Genomic DNA, 23,038 nt, shown 5'->3' on the forward strand with positions numbered 1-23,038 from the left:
AAAATTGAAGAAAATTTTATAACAACCTCATTTTTATAACAACCTCATTTCAATTTACAAAATTACGTATCTGTTACTGGCAGAAGAGCTAATTGGCTCCTTCTTAGCAGAATATTTGTTGATAAAAAATTTATCTACCTTTCCCCCCGGACCCCAACCCTCAAATGACTCGGTGAAGAAAGCGACGAACATCGCCCTGGTATTTTTTGAAACCAGATCAGGTATGACGAGCCGTTATAAAGGTGTAAATGTGAAAGAGATTTATTAAAGATTCGAGCATCAATTAATCGAAAAAGACAAAAGTTCAGTTTGTCAACCACGAATTTTTCGTTCTCAGTGATGTTCTTTCAGCTGTTGGAATTTTTCCTGATTTCTGACAGAATTTTAGTCGAGTTTCGTCTGCTGTCTGACGTATATGTACTCTGACTTCCTAAAAACATTAATATAAAAACAAAAATAATATACGACGATTGGACACCCACTGAACTGGTGACAGACGGAATGTAGTAGAGAAATTTAGTAATACCACTTGGTGGCTGTCGTCAAAAAGTTGAAATTCCGAGGCGAACCACTTCTCGCTACTCTTCATATAGCAACAGTGGCTAAAAAGGACGGCAGAAATACGTACCCTAATCGATTATGCGGCCTTGGGCTACTGTTGACCAGGAAAAATAACTCATGCTAATTCAACGTTATTGGTTAGCAAATGTTTTTCATTTCTTTTTTTGGAAGAATGAAGGGTCGACTCTGTTACCTGTTGCAGCAGAGCTCTGTGTTCCTGACGCTGTCGTTGACAATGGTATAGCCTTGTTGCTTTTGGTCCTCATATGAGGCGAGTCTGTTGACGTCATCACTGCTGGGAAAACAGGTGTGGCAGATGGTTGGTTGCTCCACTCAATAGTACTCAGTTAAAACATCCAACATTTTATTCACAATTATAGCTTCACACTTCTGTTCACTACTCGTGCAATTTTCTCAGATAATGGTCAACTTTTGTATTTTTTTCCGACGCCTATAGTGGTTGAGGAATTGTGAGCTCAATTGATTTCTCTCAATATTGGCCGATCGTTATATTTGACAAACAAAGACATTTGTTGATTCTTCATCAGAACAATAAATGCACCAACTGATACCAAAATAGCTAATCTGACCAAAAAAACCATAAAATTGAAAAAATAATTAATGAATTTTGGATACTAAGTTATAAAACCAAAACATTTTTTATCAATTGAACTCATTAGATAGTTTCTTTAATCGCTCCCTACATACTGAATTGAAGAAGTGATTGAATAGAAAAAGTCATAAAACAAAGTCTAAAAAAGGTTCCAAATCTCATAAATTCAGTAAAAATTTACCGAAACAATTTATCGGCGCCGATAAAACTTTGAGATTCACTCAGAAAGCACAATATTGTTTTATTGGACCTAAGTGGAACATCAAATGATTCCTTCTGAATTGAACCTTTAAATTGTAAAAGGATTTCTTGTAATTGGGTTGAACAAAATACCAAAAACATACCCGGCAGATTGCCGGAAAATAGCCGCCGTTGATTCCAATAAGCATGATTGGGATTGAAATAACAGAAGATATTGAAAAAAAAAAGATTTTTGTGCAAAAACATTTTTTTAAGTCCGATTTATTTTGATGGCATTTCGTGGTTGAGCATACTTCTGTTTTAGAGAGAGGCTACAGGGGCTACTATCAATACCAATAAGCATTAGAGATGGTAACTAAGACTTATAGGAACGACGTTCAATTAGCGGGCATCTAAAATTGGGCTTTATGGGTTTATCCCGTTTCTACTTCTGACTTCAATTTTTTATACTGACTCTGTTCATTTTGAATTGCTTTGCTGAGCAACTGATGTTCAAAATCACTTTTAGCAGAATGAGAGAAGAGAGAAACTAGCCTAGAGAAGTCAAAAAGATTTCACGCAAAATGTTGAAAAGGCGGCAAAATGAGGTAAAGCGAAACATTTTTTTATTCGACGAAGTAAAAAAAAAATAGGAGCGCTATAATAGCCGGCTGAGAAGATGAGGGCGGCTATTAATTACTATAAAAGGGACTAACCCAAAATACAATCCGAATCCTTGTTACTTGCAAAAATTAACAATTAGATCAAAACTGACCTTGCTATCGCTACACGGCTGTTGAATAACACGATTGTTTGAAAAGTTTGCGTAATTTTTTTGCCAAACGAATATCTGCAAAATACAAGACCGCAAAATTAAGATCGCGAATACCATTTTTGGAAACGAGACCGCAAAATTGTTATTTCCGAAAAGCCTGCTTAAGAACTGCAGATTGAAATAGCCCTTTGCGGAGTAAAGAGAGTAATTTTAATGTGTCAGTAATTTTATTGTCGGCACCACTGGTGAAACTGGACAAAGTGGGCCAAATAGGCTCATTTGATGCTATTTTTTATGAAAAATAAAAATGCCGAACTTTCAAAAAAATAGTTGAGAATTTTGTCCAAACAGTTGGTTCAAACTATTCGCCAAATCTCTCCTATCTTTAAACGTAAAACCAATGAATCTTTGTACAAAAAAGTCTCTTTTACAATAAATGCTTCAAACTTCGTTCGAGAATTGAAACCTAGTTACCTGATAATCATCAGATCTTTGTTTACGTGCAATTCATAAGGAATCACAAGAGTTTCAGCGAGATTATGACATAATTCATAACAATATTTTTGTACTGTACTGACTTTCCGGGGCAAAACTTCAAAATTTCCCAATTAGATTCTTTACCTACTAGGAAAACACTGAACAAAATGTGGATAATAAATTTTGCTATGTTTGTGGAATCACGTTAAAGTAAAACGGCATTCAGCTGGACAGAAAACGAAAACTAATAAATCTGGTGTCAAATATAAAAGTTCAATGCTGTTTCCTAAGAAAATAACTTTTACTCAAATGATATTAGCTAAATTAAATGCCAAAAGTGGGCTTTGAACTGAAATACAATGAAGGTTTAGATCAAATGCAACTTTATCATCACGTAGAAATTTAAGAAAAAGATCAAAATCAACCTAAAAAGATTGCATTGTTAACATTTATTAAGAAACAATCGAAAAATTAGCAACGTTTGGAAACTATGGAAAAATACAAAATTTACAATTACGCACCTTCGGAAGAAGCACATAATAAATAAATAAAAGCATCATTATTTCATAACTCTGCTACCATCATTCAAATCAATTATTTCCAAATTTGCATCACAATATTCAAATGGATCTTATCTTCCGATTATAAGCACCGATATTAAGTTTAACAAAGGTGCAAAATGATTAAATTGGCCTGCTTTGTTCTAATCAAACCATAGATTTGAAATCTAAATCACCGACTCAATTCAACCTTTCAATCTTTTCATGATTTTAGTCATGTTTATTTGAAGTTTTAGCAACTAGAATCTTTCAGCAACTTACATGTTCAAGAATCATTTAATCTTTCATTTTAAAACCAAAATTCATGATAAGATCCATTGAATTATCAATTACTCAAAAATATAGTCTCTGTTACCCTTGAAAGAAATGGAGAATAACCAAAACAACGTAATTGTATTCAGTGTAAAATTTCATTATATTATTTATTTAATCATCCACAATTTCATGCACTGCAGCATTTATCGCATGTATCGAAAAATTACGAGTTAGTAGAAATTATAATGAGAACTTTAGAACGACCTCGTTTTTTATAACAACCTCATTTCACTTACGTATCTGTTACTGGCCGACACCTTAATTGGCTTCTTCTATGCAGAAAAATCGGCGATTAAATTGTTAATTTTTATCAGCTTATCTTTCTCCCCCTCCTCTCCTCTCCTCCTCCGGTCGCCATCCCTCAAAGAGACAAAAAAATGTCTCGGCGAAGAAAGTGACAAACATTCGCCCTGATATTTTTTGAAACCAGATCAGGTATGACGAGCCATTATAAAGGTGTAAAAGTGAAAAGGATTGATTAAAGAAAGATTAGAGCATCAATTAATCGAAAGGGACAAAAGTTCAGTTTGTCAACCACGAACTGTTCGTTCTCAGTAATGCTGTTTCAGCTGTTGGATGTTTTGCTGATTTCAGACAGAATTTTAGTCGAGTTTCGTCTGCTGTCTGAAGTGTATGTACTGTGACTTCCTGAAAAACATTAATATACATAAAACAAAGCCGGCAGATTGCCGGAATAGCTGCGAAAGAATAGACCTGCGTGCCATATAATAGAGATAGAAACAGATACAGATCTAAATTGAAAAAAAAAATTGACGCCGCTCAAAAAACTAGGCTAAAAAACATTCAGCGATAAATTAATAAAGCTTGTTAAAATTCATTCCACAGAAGCCTCTTATTAGGGACCTTTACTGCACATATGAGTTCCTTTGTCCATAAACAAATTCAAATTAAACTTAAGTTTTAAAGTGCAAAAGTCATTTTATTGAGTGAGGTAAGTCACGTATGATCAAAATCTAATCACGCAAATAACCTAAAAACTTTCGCTAAAGCGAGTGAGAAATGACGTCACGCGCGCAAATGCCGTTAGTGAGAGGAAGAAGTCATTCAGAAAATTTGACTTTTTCAGCTTTGCTGTGTGAACAAATGTAAAACGAAAAAAGAGCGTCAGACGACGAAACAAAAAAACATAGCAGGACAAGTCCTGATGTACAATTCAAAGAATTTTCATTGCCTAAACAGAAAAATTAGACCTAGAAGGGACCATGAGTGAATTGAGAAAACTATTTTTTAAAAAATCAGATCAAAAAAATAAATAAAAACAGAAGATCAATGTCAAAATGCCGCATGTGAACAAAAAAACCACTAGCGAGAAATGAAATTTTAATTCAAACAAAAAACTAGGCCTAGAATGAGCTGTGAATGGATTGGGAAAACCATCTAGAAAAAAAATCCGCTCCAAAAAATCGAAAAAACAGTAAAAATCAGAGTGAAATTGCCGCATGTGAACAAAAAACTACTACTACCGAGAAACCGAATTTTTGTTCAAACACCGTTTTCTCACTCTACTTTGAAATTAGAGCGAAAAAAGTTCACGCCGCAAAACCACTGGCTTTTTCGCTCCATTTCCTGTTTCGGCGTGACCAAAATCACTACTCCAATTTGACTTCAAAAATCATGAAAATGTGTGAACAGATCTTTAAAAAAAAAGACAGCGCCCCAATACAATTCAAATTCTTTGAATCGTAAAAAACCAAGAGCACCGCAATATAGCTACGCTCAGCTTACAGCTTCGCAGCTATAATAATATACATCGAATGGACACCCACTGAATTAGTGACAGACGGAGTTTAGTAAAGAATGATACTAATACCACTTGGTGGCTATCGTCAGAAATATCAAATTCCGAGTCGAACCACAGAAACTAAAAACTTCGCGAGGTTCAGCGCTAAAATTTGTGCGGTAAAAGTCCTAATCAACTCTCGTTGCGACAACAAATGCATAACTTATCGCTTCGTAGCACCCTGTGAATACTACAAAAATCTAGGGATCTATTCTGTCCCCCCCCCCCCCCCCCCCCCAGTTTAGTGGGCTTATATCTTTTACGCCCCCAGGCGCACGTGCTATTTTTTACATAGTAACGTGCTATATAAAAACATATAATTTGTAACGGGGGGGGGGGGGGGGGGTAAAAACACAAAAACACTGGGGAGGGGGCAAAACAACAAATTCAAATCCAGAACAGTGGCGAAACTCTGCTTTGTGATTTGGATATACTTTTCCGTCATTCCTTTCTCCACTCTTCATATAACAACAGTAGCTAAAAAATATCGGCAGAACTACGTACCCTAAGCGAACATGCGGCCTTGGTCTGCTGCTGATCAGGAAAGCAGGAAAGTTAATTCATGCTAATTCAACATTATTCGTTAGCAATTGCTTTTCTTTTTGGGACGAGGGAAGGGTTAACTATGTTACCGGTTGCAGCAGAGCTTTGTGTTCCTGACGCTGTCGTTGACGATGGCATAGCCTTGTTGCTTTTGTTCCTCATATGAGGCGAGTCTGTTGATGTCATCACTGCTGGGAGAACAGGTGTGGCAGATGATTGGTTGCTCCACTCAATAGTACCCTGTTAAAACATCCCAACTTTTTATTCACAATTATAGCTTCACACTTCTTGTTCTCTAAACTATGCATGCAATCGTTGGTTTTCAGACTTTTCCATAATTTCTTGCTAATTTCAATTGATCATCGTCAAAATACTACCTATCTCCTAGACCATATGCATAACTCGACAACTTTTTAAATTTTTGGAATCCTTCGCTTTACGTCTTATTTACGATCAAAAAACAGACCAGCCCAATTGCTGAAAAATAGCCGCAATTTATTCTCACAACCCCAATTGGAATTGAAAGAAGAGAAAATAAATGATGAAGAAACACATTTTTGAAGTGCAAATTATTTTGATTTCAATTTGTAGTTAGACATAATCTACAAATTTTGTAGTTAGACATACCCTTCATTTTATTCATGATTTGCCTATAATTAGATTATTCGCCATTTGGTGATTTAATTGACTTCTTGATCCTGCTCTTGCCATGTTGATTTCGCTACTTCAAAAGTTTTTTGTTGCAAATTTTAGTAATTGTTCCGACCCCTCTCTGAGGGGGGGGGGGACTATATACTCAAATGAGTTTTTTGTGTTCAGACAATTTTGGCCGATCGATATAATAATCGTAGAGAATTGTGAGTGGTATTATTAGAAAACGCGTCCAGCGTAGAATATGAATTAAAATGATTTTTTCAATTTTTGTTTTTTATAGGGAGTAATCGAGGTTTAAATTTTGTGAATATTAGACGTAATTCAGCTGTTTTGTTTTTCACATTTTTGACCAAATTTTAGTAAATTTTAACCAAATTTTCGTCAAAATTGCTAACATATGTTAAAACTGTTAATTGTAGTGTCATTGATTTTATCTCTAAAGATAGAGGATGGTAAAAGAACCTAGACATTTTTTAAGTTGCTATCTTATGTCTGTTAAGACTCTGAATCGAACTTTCACATTAATGACAAGTCCAATATAAAAAATGCATTGTGGGGAAATTGCACAACTACGAATTTTTGTTGAATAGTTTATGTTTTTTTGGCTGGGACACAGTTATCTCGTAAACTTTGTGGGTTTGGTTCTGATTTTGCCTAAATTTGACTTTCTTTTCGTTGTTGTACGTGATATACCCAAGAACGATAGATCTTAATTGCTTCCTTAAGACGTATGACTCAACCAAATTGAAGATTTCAGTTTACAGCCGTTTGCTCTAACGATTTTCAAATTAAATTTTTTTAAAAAAGATTTTTTCATCTGTTTCCTTTTTGCCTAATTCAATCTCACTCAATATAAGTCTCAATTACTTTCGTTAAGTATAACAATTTTTCCAATTTTGGTTATGCGGAGTGAATGATTGCTTCGACCATTTAGTTTCATATAAAAATTTCGAGATTTCTATACTGTTCAAATTTTGATTTCTTTTTGTTGTCATGTCTAAGTAATCTTTTTATAAGGAAGACTCGTTGATGTTAAGATGAAGGGAAAAAGATAATTTACAGTTCTTAAAGGTTAAATCTTATGCTTATAGTGCCTTGAACAGTGTCATGTTGTAAAATTGTTTGAAGTTTTGGCTTCTTTATGAAATTGTTTTTTTGGGCTCGTGAATTTGTCTCATTATTAACAGGTCCAATTGGCTTCCTGGGGTATTGCAACTTAATCAATCGCTTTTTGTTGTAATCCCAATTTTGTTATGACTTTCAATAATACTTGATTTCAAAAAATCTAGTCTATTTAAACACAGGTCACAACACGCTTCCATTGAGCAATAATTTATAACGGTTTCAGCTACAAACATTTGATTCTTGGCTTTGTTACAACAGTTACTACGAGATTTCATCAATTGTTAGATTTTTTTTATATATTTGTACACTTCAAAGGCTTTTGGTTTCTTTTTAAACTACAATAATAATCGTTGGTCCCATTGGCTTTGAAATTTTTCACCATCGAACTTTGTATAGTGACATAACCCAGTTGCTTCCTATATAGATATAAATGAAAATTTTAGTGGTTGCAATTGATATCTATTGACAATAATAACGGAAATTAATTGATTTCAAAAATGGAAAATTATTTTTGAACCCCGCGCCTATTTGCTCTTTCTTGTCTACCTGTTAACCAGTCGCATCGGGGACAGGACCCATATCTTCTCTAATGAAGTAAAGGTCAGATTGTTTTGGTTTTTATCTGATGCCAGTTTGATTTGGCTGATTTTTTTCATTATAGATTTGGTTATAATTATTATAGTTTTGGTCGTAAATAATGTTAATTGTTTGATTTTTTGTTTTTGTCCATTCCAGTAGTTCTATTATCGACATCTTTCATCGGTCCTCCTGTGGGGCATTATAGCATTTCATTGGTTGTTTATTAAACGATGTGTATGTTTTTGAAAGTGTATGTTTTTTTGTTCAGACAATATTGGCCGAGCGATATAATAATTGTAGGAGTTCTGAGTGGCATCAAAAGAAAGCCTGTCCAGCGTAGAATATGAAATTAAAAAGAGTTTTCCAGTTGTTGCTTTCATAGGGAGTTATCGAGGTTTAAATTTTGTGAATTTTAGGCGTAATTCAGGTGTTTTTTTTTTCACATTTTTAACCAAATTTTCGTCAATATTGCTAAAATATGTTAAAATTGTTAATTGCAGTGTTATTGGTTTTATCTCCTAAGATAGAGGAGGGCTTCTGAATTGTTGGATCTGATTTTTTTGGCTAGAATATATGCTTAATTTTTCAAAATTCAGACTTTTTTCGTCGAAAGAATGGCATTTTAGCTAGCCCACTTGCTTTAACTTTGCTGGAAGTAGACACCTTTGAACTGCGGCCATATTCTTCCCTATCTCAAAAACGAGCTAGTTGTACTCCCGGTGGCTTTAAGAATCTTGTTGAATTATAATTTTGCCAATTTTTTGCAAATTTAAAGTCGATAATTATATAAAATTCATTGTTGACAAACTGAACAGTTTTGTATAGAATTTTGTATTGAATATATATTTCTAAACCATGTCAAAAACTGATTGTCTTCTTAAACGCTCAGCAATATCGGGGCTGATCTTGATCTCACCATCAATCCTTATGATGAAAACTTTTTACACATTAATGGGGCGCGACCTTTTTTTTCAAAAAATTTCCGCTATGTAAATGTTTTTTATGTAAATGATGGACAAGAATTTCAAATAAGGGCTCAATTAATGACAGATATTGTTTCCAACAAACGAGAACCAACGGGATTATATTATGGTTTTAGAACTAAGCTCATGGTTTTTATGGCTCTGACCAATTGCTTTCGTAAAAATTTTATGGACTTCTTGCGTTTTGTTTTCATTTCTTATGATTTTTGCAGTTCAATGACTTCGGCTCCCCAATCAATGATAGAGTTATTTTTCAGAAGGTATAAAAGAACCTAGAAATTTTTGTCAGTTGTTATCTAATGTCTGTTAAGACTTTGAATATATTTTTTTTTTGGAAAACATCGGTGAATTTTTGAACTTTGCAACTATTTTTTCGTATTTCTCTCAACTTCGGGCGCGGTCTCGGTGAAAAAAGGCTGAAATCAACTTTCTGTGGTGTATAAAGTGACGTTGGTAAGGATTTTATATCCAACTAATGGTTTCTTTATTTTGGTACTACGCGTTTTTAATATTTCTTATCATAATTGCATATTTTATGACTCCATATTGTTTCCTTGTCGAACTATCACATTATTGACAAGTCCAATTAAATAAGGCATTGTAAAAAAAGCACAGCATTGGAAAAAAGGCGTATCTGGACGTGTTATTTGTTTTTGTTGAATAGTTTAGGCTTTTTGGGCTGGGACACATTTATCTCGCAGAACTTTGTGGATTTTTTAATTTGCGAAAATTTGTCTTTCTTTTCGTTGTTGTACGCCATATACCCAATAGTGAGAGATCATAATTGCTTCCCCAAAACGTATAACTCAACCGAGTTGAAGATTTCAGTTTCTCTTTTTGTTTTAACGGCTTTCAAATTAAATTTAAAAAAAAAATTTTTCATGTCCTTTTTGCTTTAATTTTCGTCACCAAGTAACTCAACCTCACTCACTATAAGTCTTAATTACTTTCGTTAAATCAAACATTTTTTCCACGCTTGCTTATGCGTTTTGACTGATCGCTTCGACTATTTAGTTTCATAAAAAATTTCGAGATTTCTAAACTGTTCAATTTTTGGGTTTGTTTTTGTTATCTAAACTGTTCAACATGACATGTTCAATCATGTCTAAGTAGTCCTTTTATACTGAAGACTTGCTACGATGAAGGGAAAAAGAATATTGAGAGTTCTTGCAGGTAACATCTGATAATTATAGTGCCTTGAACAGTGTCATGTTGTAAAGTTTTGGCTTCATTATTAATATGGTTTTTTTTTGTGAGCTCGTAACTTAGTCTCATTATTAACAAATCAAATTTGCTTCCCGAGGTGTTGAAAGTTAATCCATCGCTGTTTGTTGTAATCCTGAGTCTGTTGTGACTTTTGAAATTATCTGTTTTCAAAAACAATTTTGGGTTTTTCAGCTTCGTCTTTTTTAAATAGTTTTTCGGTCGATTTGTAGCTGTCTCTATAAACACAGGCCACAACCCGTTTCTAATTAGCTATAGTTTATAACGGTTTTAGCTTTAAACATTTGTTTCTCGGCTTTGTTACTATTGTTTCTATGAGATTTCATAAAATGTTATATTTTTACATTTCAAAGAATTTTTGGTTTCTTTTTAAAATATAACAATAATGGTTGGTCCCATTGGTTTTAAAGTTCGCACCATCGAACCTTGGATAATGGCATGCCTCAATTGCTTCCTATGTAGATATATATGAACATTTTAGTGGTTTCAGTTGATATCTAATGACAATAATAACTGAAATTAATTGTTTTCAAAAATGATTTTATGATTTTTTTTATTATTGATTGGGTTATTATATTTTAAAATAGATTTTATTATAGTTTTGGTCGTAAAAAAATGTTTGTTGTTTGATTTTCATTTTCGTCCTTTCTAGTAGTCCTATTATCAACAAATTTCGTCGCCCCTCTAGCGTGGTATTATCGTATTTTATTGGTTGCTTATTTAACGAGGTGGATGTTTTTGAACGTTTTCTATCTCTCCGTCATTTGGTAGCCAATTAATTCAAGAATGCGGATGAGCGGGGTCGGAACATTATGTGCGTACGCACATTACCGAGCCTCCTTGTTTGTTTATATTACCAAAAATAGAAGGATTCAATAAATAGATTGTCAGTCTTTCAAAAATCATAGCTGTATAGATGTACTTGAAGGTTCTGTTGAAATTTCAACGTGAAAATAGCTCAATTGTAATAAAAGTACTGTTAAATTTATTGTTTACAATTAATTTGCTATTTTGATGTTTTGCAAGTTTTGTCGGATTTATAATTTTCGTGTTTCAATTCGAATAAATAGATTGGCCCTTTAATGATGCATGTCACTTCAAGACAATAGGAACTGAATCAGGCATATAGCTCAGCAAATATTTGGAATTTTTCTCTGCTACTACAAATTGAGACTTTCTCGTACGTTTTTTTTTAAAATCATTAATGACAGCTTTACACTTTTTTGAACTCATCATTTTAAAGACTGAATAAATTGAACAGCTGATATGACCAGAGAAAGAGGGTCGCTGATGTTGCATATTGCCTCCCAATGCTAAGTAGAATTTAGCTTACTACAACTAAAGCATTTCAATTAATAAACCCACATATTAATATTGATTCGGCTCAAATTACGCCTTGGTTAGGTTAAATGAAGCCTAATCAATACTGTTATGTGGAGAAAACCACGCATTAGCTCGTTCACACACATGTCTTACATGAAAATTAGCTGAATTTTTGTACGAAATTCTCTGAAAAAAACTATTGTTAAATTCTAAAATAAACTAAATGTTTCGATAGTAATTCTCGGATGAAAATTGGTAAGCCAGGAGATAAACAAATCCGGGAGATTGCCGGAAAATTATCATTGTTGACCCCTGATTGACAGGCTAATTGTCAAGAATCAAAAATTTGCGTAATTTGGCCCACAGTTTCATTAGATTTGATAAATATGGTGAACTCAGTCATTTAATTGAAGGACAACAAACTCATTACCAAAACCAGTTAAGATATTAAAACTAACTATGATAAACATCGCTAACTTTACGCACTAAGTCTTATTGCACTAAGCTTTAATCCCCTGACTATCCAGACAAAACTCTACTCCATCTCAAATAGAAAAGTGGTGTTAACATAACCGATGTAGAAGCGCCAAAAAGGATAAAAAGCAACGAAAATTTCAATAAACATTTTCTCAAAAAAACACAATCACAAAAAATTCTACTGATCAACAGCTGCCGAAAAAAGAAATCCGCAAACTAACATAACTTTTGAATGGTTGTTTTGATGTTAACATATTCTATCTTTTTCGTTTGCGAGTACTTCTATAAGAGGAAGGCAAAGCTATCATAGTTTAATCAGAGCTTTCTACTGTTTATCAGATTTCTATTTTTGCTTTGGTTTTTCGACACTGACTCTGTTCAATTTATTTGTTTTGCTTAGCAAATGCTGTTTAAGGACTTTGCGCAGCATGAGGAAAAAACGGAAATAGCCTAGATAAGTCAAGAAAATGTAAACAAGCTGCAAACTAAGGTAAAGCAAAGAAAAATTTGTGACGAAGTAAAATAACAATAGCAAGACAAGTCCTGAACTTTATAACACTTTGAGAACTTTCAATGACTAAACAAAAAAACTAGGCATTTGAAAACCATTAGCATAGAAATAAACAAACCGACAAATGTCGAAAGAATTGCTCTTGAACGACAGGCGAGGCAAATTAATTCAGGGGCTGTAGTCTAGATCAATTTTTCTTTGTGGGTGCAAAAACCTTGTCCCCGGCCGGGATTCGAACCACTGACCTCCCGATCCACAGCCACAACCACTCACCACTGCGCTACAGATTACAGAACTCTCCTATTCTGCAACCGATTTTATATTAGCTTTACTTCAGAGCAATAGAGATCACTCAAAAATGAAGAACGAAAGCGTGAGAAGTCACTTGAGAAAAAGTCACTTGAGAAGTCAAAGAATGTTCTAGAAGAAAAGCGCAAAATTGTCAAGCGAAAAATTTGCATAAAAACATAGCCGGTAGAATACCGGAAACGACTCGAATCGTCGTGCATTATAATCTCTAATCTAACCTTACCGAAATCAGAACATCAAAATAGACAAGAGAAAAAACAAAAGTAGCCCAACAAACCACAAAATGTTTTAAAAATGCCGACAATTTCATAGGTGCGGGGGGAGCTAGGTAGGGTGGGTGGGTAGATAGATTGGGGAGGTGGGTAGTGCTGGGGTAGTTGGGGGGAGGGTAGTTAGGTGAAGGGAGGGGGTAGTTTGGGGGTAGGGGTAGGTGGGGAGGGGGTAAGCTGGGGCCGGGGGAGGTAGGTGTTAGGGGGGTAGGTAGGGGGTGGGTGGGTAGATAGGTTGGGGTAGTTGGGGGGTAGGTAGGTACGTGTGGGGTGGGGGGTAGTTAGGTACGGGGGGAGGGAGGGGTAGGTAGGTACGAGGGGGGGGGGGGGTGGGTAGGTAGTTAAATGGGATCAAATTTTCTCAAATTGACCTCTTCACCTTGAATTACAGACTGTTACCAATTGCTATACATTACAAACTAAGCTATTGTTAAAGTCCAATGTTCGAAAACAGAAGTCAACAATCAGAAACGGAGGTAAAGCTCGAATAGAAAGAAGTCAAAATTGAAGTCATGAACAAACTCGCTTTCTGCTAAAAAAAAACCTGTAGAATATCAATACTCCTCTTCGAATCGTAAAAACCTGTAGAATCTCAATACTCCTCTTCGAGTCGTACAAACCTGTAGAATCTCAATACTCTTCTTCGAGTCGTAAAAAGACACACAAGTTTACAATAATTGCTATGAACTTTGTTCAAGAGCAATTAAAAACCAATAAGAACTTCAAAAAAAACTCAAAGTGAAAATCAATAGAGCTAAAAAAATCCAAACAGCTAAACTTAAAGTTCAATTGTCCGAAATTTCACGCCTCAAACATCCGCTTGTTAGGTCTACATCCTCTTTCAGAGTCGTCAAAAGTCATGAAAATGTGTGGATAATATGTAAGAAAAAAGACCGAACCCCAATACAATTCAAATCCTTTGAATTTTGAAAAAAAAGTTAGGACCGCAAAAATAGCCAACTGGCAAGATGACAGCGGTTTTCTATCGATAGCTAAGAGGTGCTACGTTGCGCTTTTTCCCTTTGCAGAGGACTTTTTCAGTTCAGGGGTGTGGGTAGGTGCAGAGGTGGTGGTTGGTGTGGGGGGGGGGGTTGGTAGGAGGGGGCAGGTAGGTAGTGGGGGGTGTAGGTAGGTGGGGTGCGGGGTAGGTACGTTACGGGGGGTAGGTAGGTACGCGGGGGGAGGGGTAGGTAAGTACGTGTGGGGTGGGGGTAGGGAGGTACGGGGGGAGGGAGGGGTAGGTAGGTACGAGGGGGGGGGGGGGGGGTTTGGGTACGTTGGAGGGGGGGGGGTGTAGGTACGTTGGGTTGGGGGGATAGGTACGTGGAGGGGGGGTAGTTTTTTTGGGGGGGGGGGGTAGGTAGTTAAATGGGATCAAATTTTCTCAAATTGACCTCTTCACCTTGAATTACAGACTGTTACCAATTGCTATACATTACAAACTAAGCTATTGTTAAAGTCCAATGTTCGAAAACAGAAGTCAACAATCAGAAACGGAGGTAAAGCTCGAATAGAAAGAAGTCAAAATTCAAGTCATGAACAAACTCGCTTTCTGCTAAAAAAACCTGTAGAATATCAATACCCCTCTTCGAATCGTAAAAACCTGTAGAATCTCAATACTCCTCTTCGAGTCGTAAAAAACCTGTAGAATCTCAATACTCTTCTTCGAGTCGTAAAAAGACACACAAGTTTACAATAATTGCTATGAACTTTGTTCAAGAGCAATTAAAAACCAATAAGAACTTCAAAAAAAACTCAAAGTGAAAATCAATAGAGCTAAAAAAAATCCAACCAGCTAAACTTAAAGTTCAATTGTCCGAAATTTCACGCCTCAAACATCCGCTTGTTAGGTCCACATCCTCTTTCAGAGTCAAGTCAAAAGTCATGAAAATGTGTGGATAATATGTAAGAAAAAAGACCGAACCCCAATACAATTCAAATCCTTTGAATTTTAAAAAAGTTAGGACCGCAAAAATAGCCAACTGGCAAGATGACAGCGGTTGTCTATCGATAGCTAAGAGGTGCCACGTTGCGCTTTTTCCCTTTGCAGAGGATTATACTATCTTCTCGATTTTGAGACCCCTGCGGATTAGTTCGATAGACCAATTCAACTCGAGTGCAATCTTCGCCTGATATATTTGATATTTCAAATTGCTGAAAAGATCGTTGTTCGACTGCACTGCTTATTTTGAAACTAACTTCTACTCAGATGGCCATGGGCTTTGTTCGAAAACATTCATAATTTTTAAAGTATCCGTCTCTAATAGAGCACACTAAAATCAAACACAGCAGTTTAAACCAAACTAAAGTTTAAACCAATCTAAAGTTTATTTGGAGCTGTAAGGTCTCCGTTTCTTTTTTAAATACGATTGCGGTGAGCCTGCATTTTGATGTTATTTTTGACGTTGATTTCATGATATCATTTGAAGACTTTCAAAATAACCTTGAAACGTTTCAGAGTGACTTCAAATATTGGCATTGAACATAACCAATTAACATAACCTGCTAGTAGGCCCACAATGAACAACAAAACAAAATCATTTACACGAAAACAAGATTTAAAAGAAAATAAGGTTTATATTTTTCTTGTTTTGATATGCCAAAAGCTTAATGAGCGCAAAAAGGTGCATATTAGGAGCTTTAAAATGACGGTAAAGCTCGACTCAAAACGCATTTATTATGCTACGCTGCTTGAATAAGGACCCCTAAAACATGTTAAGATTCGAGTGGTGGTGACCATTGTGCTTAATTGCGACTGATATTTAATATAATAGAGGAAGATTAGTCAACACGACTACAACTTCTCACAACTTAGTTTCATAGCAATTAAATGGATAATTTAATAGAACCGCAAATCAACAGCTAAAGTAAAACTCAACCTGTGGGTACTCTTTAGACGAGAGACAACTCCTCGACTTTTCCCATTCAGTCTGTTTGAAGCTCTTGGTACATTCTGTTTTGGCCTCCCGTTTTCTTGGGGGGGGGGGGCACTATTACGCTCAACTGGTTTCCTTGATCAGTAAATTTTGGACAATCAATAAATTCAGCGGACAGCGTTGTGAAAGAAAAACAAAAAAGGGAAGGAAAAATAGAGAGAGAGAGAGAGAAACGAAAAGCAGGAGAGAGAGAGAGAGAGAGAGAGAGAGAGAGAGAGAAACGGAAAGCAGGAAAGAGAGAGAGAGAGAGAGAGAGAGAGAGAGAGAGAGGAAGAAACAGAGAGAAAGAGAGAGAGAGAGAGAGAGAGAGAGGAAGAAACAGAGAGAAAGAGAGAGAGAGAGAGAGACATACAGAGAGAGAGAGAGAAAGAGAGAGAGAGACACAGAGAGAGAGAGAGAGAGAGAGAGAGAGAGAGGAGAGAGAGAGAGAGAAAGAAAGAAAGAAAGAAAAGTGATGAACGAAAACGAGGAAAGTAAGAAAGACAGAAAAAAAAGTGAAGATAGGACAGATAAGGAGAGAAAAATAGGAAAGTATAGAAGGATAGAGGGAGAAGGAAAGAAAGAAAAGAAAGGAAGTGTGAAAAATAATTGCTCTAAAATTCGCTTTGGACCAACAACACTAACGGGGAAAAAAGTCCATTGGTTTTTTACTAAAAATCACAGTTCAAAAAAATTAAAACGAACAAAGAAAAGCCAAGAGGCTGGAAAGACGAACTGCTACAAAGGAAAAAAAATGCCCCCAACACACATACACACACACAAACATAAACCGACTCGCGTTACAGGAATTGCTCTCGAACGCAAGGCAGTATGGTGTTGATTACAAATTTTCATGGCCCCAAAAGGGAAGGTAGCCGGCACGGATTTGAACCCTCGGCCCCTCAAATTAGCAGTCCTCCATCTTACCAACTGCCCTATAACCGTTACAAACTTGAGCAATTGAGATCACGCAGAGAAATAAAAAAGTTAAGCGTAAAAAACTTAACTGAAAGCTAAGACTGTTCTATAGATTAGCGCAGAATCTGTAAAGCTAAAATTTTTCAAAAAACACGTTTAACTTCGTTTGAGGGCAATTAAAAAACATAGTACGCAGGACAGTAAATTCTCCCTCTGGCGAGCACACTTTCAAGCCCTCATACCATGAACCTGACTAAATCTTTTGTCCCGGTTCGGATATCACCCCTCTACTTTGAGCCTGTTAGATCATTTACCTCTCTCGATGTGTTCGCTTAACCATGCTGCTAAATGCGGCTCTTAAACATGCGCTTCGAGAGGCCCTTTAAACATGCAAAAATTTTGTCCCACTTTAGAGCTCACGCGTTTAATATATAAGATTGCTATAAACAGTAAGAAACAAACTACCAAGGGAGGTGAATTACTCCCATGGTAGAGGGAGTAACGGTGGGTTGGGAGAGGGAGAGTTCAGGGGGGCACAACTTTTAACATTAAGAACCGCCTTTCACACACTGAAACTGTCTCTTCTAAGGCTTTAAGAGAGCTGCTGAACCATTTAAAGCCCTCCAGACTTAACCTGTTTATCCCGCTTTTGAGACGAAAACTCCGATGGGCCAGACAAAAAATTGGTCAAGCAAGAACTCGCATTAAAAGAAGGCCACAGGACTAATACAATTGTAAAAACTTAGGGGGTTTTGAGTTGAGAGGGGGGGTCAAGTGATGGGTGATGAGGGAGGGAGGGGTAGGGTTGTGGGAAACCTGGACGAGGAGGGTTCCAAATCGTCAGATTGGAGAAGGGTGGACGTGGTGTGACTGAGGGGGTCAAACGTTTAAGTCTGACCTTCACACACTGAGAATGTCTCCGGTGAATCTCATAATTATATTTAGAGACTAGCAAGGCAAAAGGCTCTAAAAGCTGGATGGAGTACTTAATGCCATCCGAGCTCTACCTGCTTGTTCCTTTTTGAGGATGGCAAGTCAAATGGGTCACACGAAAAATCGCATAAAAAAGAAAGAACACATGGCTAATATAATTGCTACAAACTTCATTTGGGAGCAATAAAATCATCGCTTAAATCTAGCCGTTAGAATAATGGATGGTTGACTGTTCCAATTATGGACTGACCCCTGCTCTGAAGTAACTGAATGAAACATAACCGACTAACGTCGGGCGAATTGCTCTCAGACGACCGGCGAGCGGTAGCCCTCAGGGCGCTACCTCTTTATCCCGTTTCTGAAGACAAAAGTCAACTGCGTCAGACGAAAAATCGGCCCAGCGAAAAATTGCATAAAAGACAAACAGGGTTAATATATTTGCTACAAAGTGCTTTTGAGAGCAATTAACAATGGTTTCCTATGATGACATTACGCCACATAACAGCAGCTGAAGTGCGGCATCAACAAAGAGAGAGAGAGAGAGAGAGAGATAAAATGTGAACGAGAAAGAGAAGGCACGGAACCCTAACCGAAAGAGAGAGAAAGAGACAGGAATATCCTCCATGATTGGATTCGATACTGCAACTTCTAGTTTTCTAACCTTGTCAATCAAAAAATCATAAGAAAAAAAAACTGAAGGCAAAATTTAAAAAGTTTTCACCTTCGTAATAAAGAAAGTTCAAAATCATTTTTCTCGAAGGTTCTGTCAAGTAACCCATCTCCGAGACTTGAAAAGTTTCGTTGGACTGTAATGGTCGTTAACCTCAGAAAATGAGAAAAAAATTGCAAACCTTAAAAAATCTTTCTAAAATTCAAGACAATAATATCTTAAGAACAATTTCATTGTCTCAAGAGACTATCCGGTATCCCAGTTTTAAGCCTGAAATAGCTTCACAGGCTCATAAAGATCCATACACTTGGAACAAAAAAAATTTCCAAAAATTTAATTTTATCCAAATTTTACTAAAACTGGAGGAAAAAATGTTGATGACCATCTCATTACCTCTAGAAATTATGTAGCAGCTTTTTATCAAACCTTGGAGGAGGTCACAGGGCCTCTGTTGCCGGAAAAAATTCAAAATCATGAAAAAATTGCAAAAATCTTAAAAAATTGCTTAAATTCGTGAAATTAAAATCTTGAAGAACATTCCATTACATCTATAATTTATACAGTAACATGTTATCAAACACTAAAGGAAGATCCGTGGCCCTTGAGGCTAGAGAAACCTAAAAAATGACAAAAAATTTCAAAACTTTTAAAATTGCAAATTTTATTTAAAAAATTGCTAAAACTTGTGATTAAAAAGTTGAAAATTAATCCATGACCATCAAAAATTTTCCCTTCACTTAATATCAAACTCTAACGGAGGCTTTTTGACCCTTGAGGCTCAAAAAATCTGAAAAATTACTATAAAAGTAAAAAAAATTGGCAAAAAATATCAAAAATATGCCAAAATTCTTGATGGTAAAATCTTGCAAGACATTGGGGGGGGGGGGGGGGTGGGGGGTTGCACCGGAGACTGATTGGGGGTTAACACTGGGGTAGGGGGCAACAGCGCGGTGAGGGGGGGTAGGGGGAAATATGGGGGGTCAACAGTGGGGGTGTCGTCAAATTCTAAGAGACGCCCTTCACACCCTAAGTATAAGTCTCCAAAACAGTTTGAGCTGAAACAGAGCTGAAAGGTTCTAAGAGCACTTAATGCCCGCTGGGTGCTACCTGTTTATCCCGTTTTTGAGGGCGAAAAGTCAAAAGCGTCAGACGAAAAATCGGTCAAGCGAAAAATTGCATAAAAAAAGACCGACAGGACTAATATAATTGCTACAAACTTCGTTTGAGAGCAATTAATTACATATTAGCATGCTCACGCAGGGTTTTTTTTCAAATGATAGAACACTGATTTAGACCTATTAGGACAATCGATAGATTGGACAATCAAGGACAAAATAGAAGGACTCTAATAAGCAGAAAGTATAAAACCATGTAAACAAACATAGCCAGCAGATTGCCGGAATAGCTGCGAAATAGAATTGCGTGCCAAAAAAATTCAATAGAAACAACAACACAAATATAGGTTGGAAAAGGTATCGACACCGCTCAAATAATTACGTAAAACATTCAGTGACAAATTTGTAAGGCTTGTTGAAATTCTCTCAGGGAAGGCGAATTCCAAGTAAACTGTTAAGTTTTAAATTGCAAAAATCTTTTAAGTGAGGTAATCTAATCACTTAACTGACTGAACAACTTTTACTAGAGAGACTGAGAAGTGACCTCACTCGCGCAAATGCAGTTAGTGAGAGGAAAAAATCATTAAGAGAATTTGACTTTCAGCTTTGAGGAGTGAACAAATGTAGAACGAAAAAGAGCGTCAGACGACGAACCAGAAAAGACAACAGGACAAGTCCTGAAATACAATCCAAAGAATTCAATGAAAATCTTTACCTGACCATCGAAGCAAAAAACAAAGCTAGCCAAAAAAACAATCACAAAAGTTGAGAAAATAATCAAAACAAACAAATTGGCAAAACCATTGAAGCTTTTACCCTGAAAGCCAAACTTGATCCATTTAAATATACCCATTAACCCTCGCACAAGCCTTGAAAGAGTTTACTGGCCAAAATGACATTAAAAAAACTGAGAAATATGACGAATAATTAAAAAAAATTGCAAAGGTTTCTTAATTTTGCAAAAACAAAATAATCAAATCCACTAATTTGTCTCTGCAACCTGTCCAGTAACCCCTCTGCCAGACCTAAAACAGTGTCATTGCCTGGCACAGATCGATAGACTTAGAAAGTGACAAAAAAATTTAAAAACAATTGAAAATGTTGAAAAACATCTGATATGAATTTTTTCAGAACCATTTCATTTTCTCTAGAAGCTATCATGTAACCCAATTTCGAGCCTTAACAGAATTCATTGGCTCATAAAGATCGATCAATTAGGAACATCAGAACAATTTTCAGACAATTTGAAAAAAAAATCCAAATTTTATCAAAAATGGCAAAAATTATTGATACTAAAATGTTAAAAATCCATTGCCCCAGCAACTATGCAGTAGCATAATATCAAACACTGGAGGAGGTTAGCTGGCCGCTGATGAAGAGATTATCAACCTTAAAAAAATTTCAAATTCTTTTAAAAAATTGCACAAAATTCGTGATATTAAAATGTTGAAAACATTTCCATTGCCACTAAAAACTATGCAAACTATTATCGGACCCTTGGCCGGCCCTTGGGCATGAAGAAACTCAAAATCTACCACAACAATCACTGCAAGTTTTATCAAAAAATAGCTATAATTCGGAAAATCAAAATGTTGAAAACGGTTCCAATGCAACCTATAGCTATGCAGCAACATATTATCAAACCTTAGAGGAGGTTCCCTGGACACTGAGGCGAGAAAAACCCAAAAATAAAAGGAATAACTTCAAAGGAAAAAATTTTCACAAAACTTGAAAAAATTGCAAAAAAATAGTAATGTTTAGTGTTTTTGTTTGCAGTACAAAACACATAGCTTAGAAAATGGCGATAAAAACTTATATCATACAAAAGACCTTTATCAACATTGAAAACCCTCAATTTAAAATCAATAAAATCTCATTCAAAAACTCAACAAAAATGTTGAAAAAACGTGAAAAATTGCAACATGTTGGACTCAAAAACTGAAAATGACCTTTTCACCTTAAAATAAAGCCTTACCAGCAGCTACACTATTCCAAGCACTTGAAGGACAACTAAAGCCAGCTTTGGGCCTCTAATAAAACTATGCCGACTAAGCATTATTTGTTTATCCTGTTTTGAAAGATCAAAGTCATTGAAAAATGTGCGAAAACATCTTGCAAATAAGACAGAGAACCAATACAAACAAATTCTTATGATGTAAAAAACCCAAAGATATCGCAATATAGCTCCTCTCAGCTTACAGCCTTGCAGTTACAAAATTAATCCGATCCGAAGATATGTTTCATTTAAAAAAGAAACTACATCAAAAATAATTTTCATTATAAACAAAGCCGGCAGATTGCCGGAACATAGCCGCCGTTGATGCACATCGGGATTGAAACAGAAAAGAAATAAATTGACCAAAATTTTTTCTGTTTTTTCGGTTGCAAAGTGTTCTAATTCGGCGTGCAATTTCAGCTGGATTCTAAAACTATACTTAATTCAACATCTAAACTGAAAGCTAATATGCTTAATACCAATGTCAGCTAGCAAACACTCTAATGAACCTTGATAACCTAATTCTGAGAGACTTAATGACCAGGCTTTATTGGTTCAGCCTGTCTCGTTTGATTTTGCTCTTTTGACCTTGATTGTATTCACTATCTTGCGTAATTCTTGAGTCAGAAGTCAAACGTGAACGTAGCAAAAGGTAAAGCGAATATTTAAAAAAACGTAGCAGGACAAGTCTTGACATACAATTCAACGAAATTTCAATGACTAAACAGAATTAGGCCTAGAACGGATTATGAGCGAATTGCGGAAATCATTTCCAAAAACAGATCAAAAAATTTAAAAAATCTGCAAATCATTGTCAAAATTCTAGAGAGAGTGAGAAGTGACCTCACTCGCGCAAATGCAGTTAGTGAGAGGAAAAAATCATTAAGAGAATTTGACTTTCAGCTTTGAGGAGTGAACAAATGTAGAACAAAAAAGAGCGTCAGACGACGAACCAGAAAAGACAACAGGACAAGTCCTGAAATACAATCCAAAGAATTCAATGAAAATCTTTACCTGACCATCGAAGCAAAAAACAAAGCTAGCCAAAAAAACAATCACAAAAGTTGAGAAAAAAATCAAAACAAACAAATTGGCAAAACCATTGAAGCTTTTACCCTGAAAGCCAAACTTGATCCATTTAAATATACCCATTAACCCTCGCACAAGCCTTGAAAGAGTTTACTGGCCAAAATGACATTAAAAAAACTGAGA

General features: G+C 35.9%; 1 protein-coding gene across 4 annotated transcripts in view; it reads right to left on the reverse strand.

Moving 5' to 3' along the window:
• Positions 1-3,554: 3,554 nt before the first annotated feature.
• Positions 3,555-23,038, reverse strand: part of LOC142337411 (dedicator of cytokinesis protein 11-like) — a 320,003-nt gene continuing 300,519 nt past the window's right edge. For all 4 annotated transcript variants that reach the window (XM_075386591.1, XM_075386592.1, XM_075386590.1 and 1 more), the window contains 2 exons: positions 5,915-6,065; positions 3,555-4,129 (listed from right to left, as the gene is read on the reverse strand). In XM_075386591.1, the coding sequence (XP_075242706.1) occupies positions 4,047-4,129; positions 5,915-6,065 (234 nt within the window). In that variant the 3' untranslated portion in view covers positions 3,555-4,046. The remainder of the gene's footprint in view (positions 4,130-5,914; positions 6,066-23,038) is intronic.

This window comes from Convolutriloba macropyga, chromosome 4 (genome assembly GCF_964194025.1).
Source record: "Convolutriloba macropyga chromosome 4, txConMacr16.3, whole genome shotgun sequence".
Classification (NCBI taxonomy): domain Eukaryota; kingdom Metazoa; phylum Xenacoelomorpha; order Acoela; family Convolutidae; genus Convolutriloba; species Convolutriloba macropyga.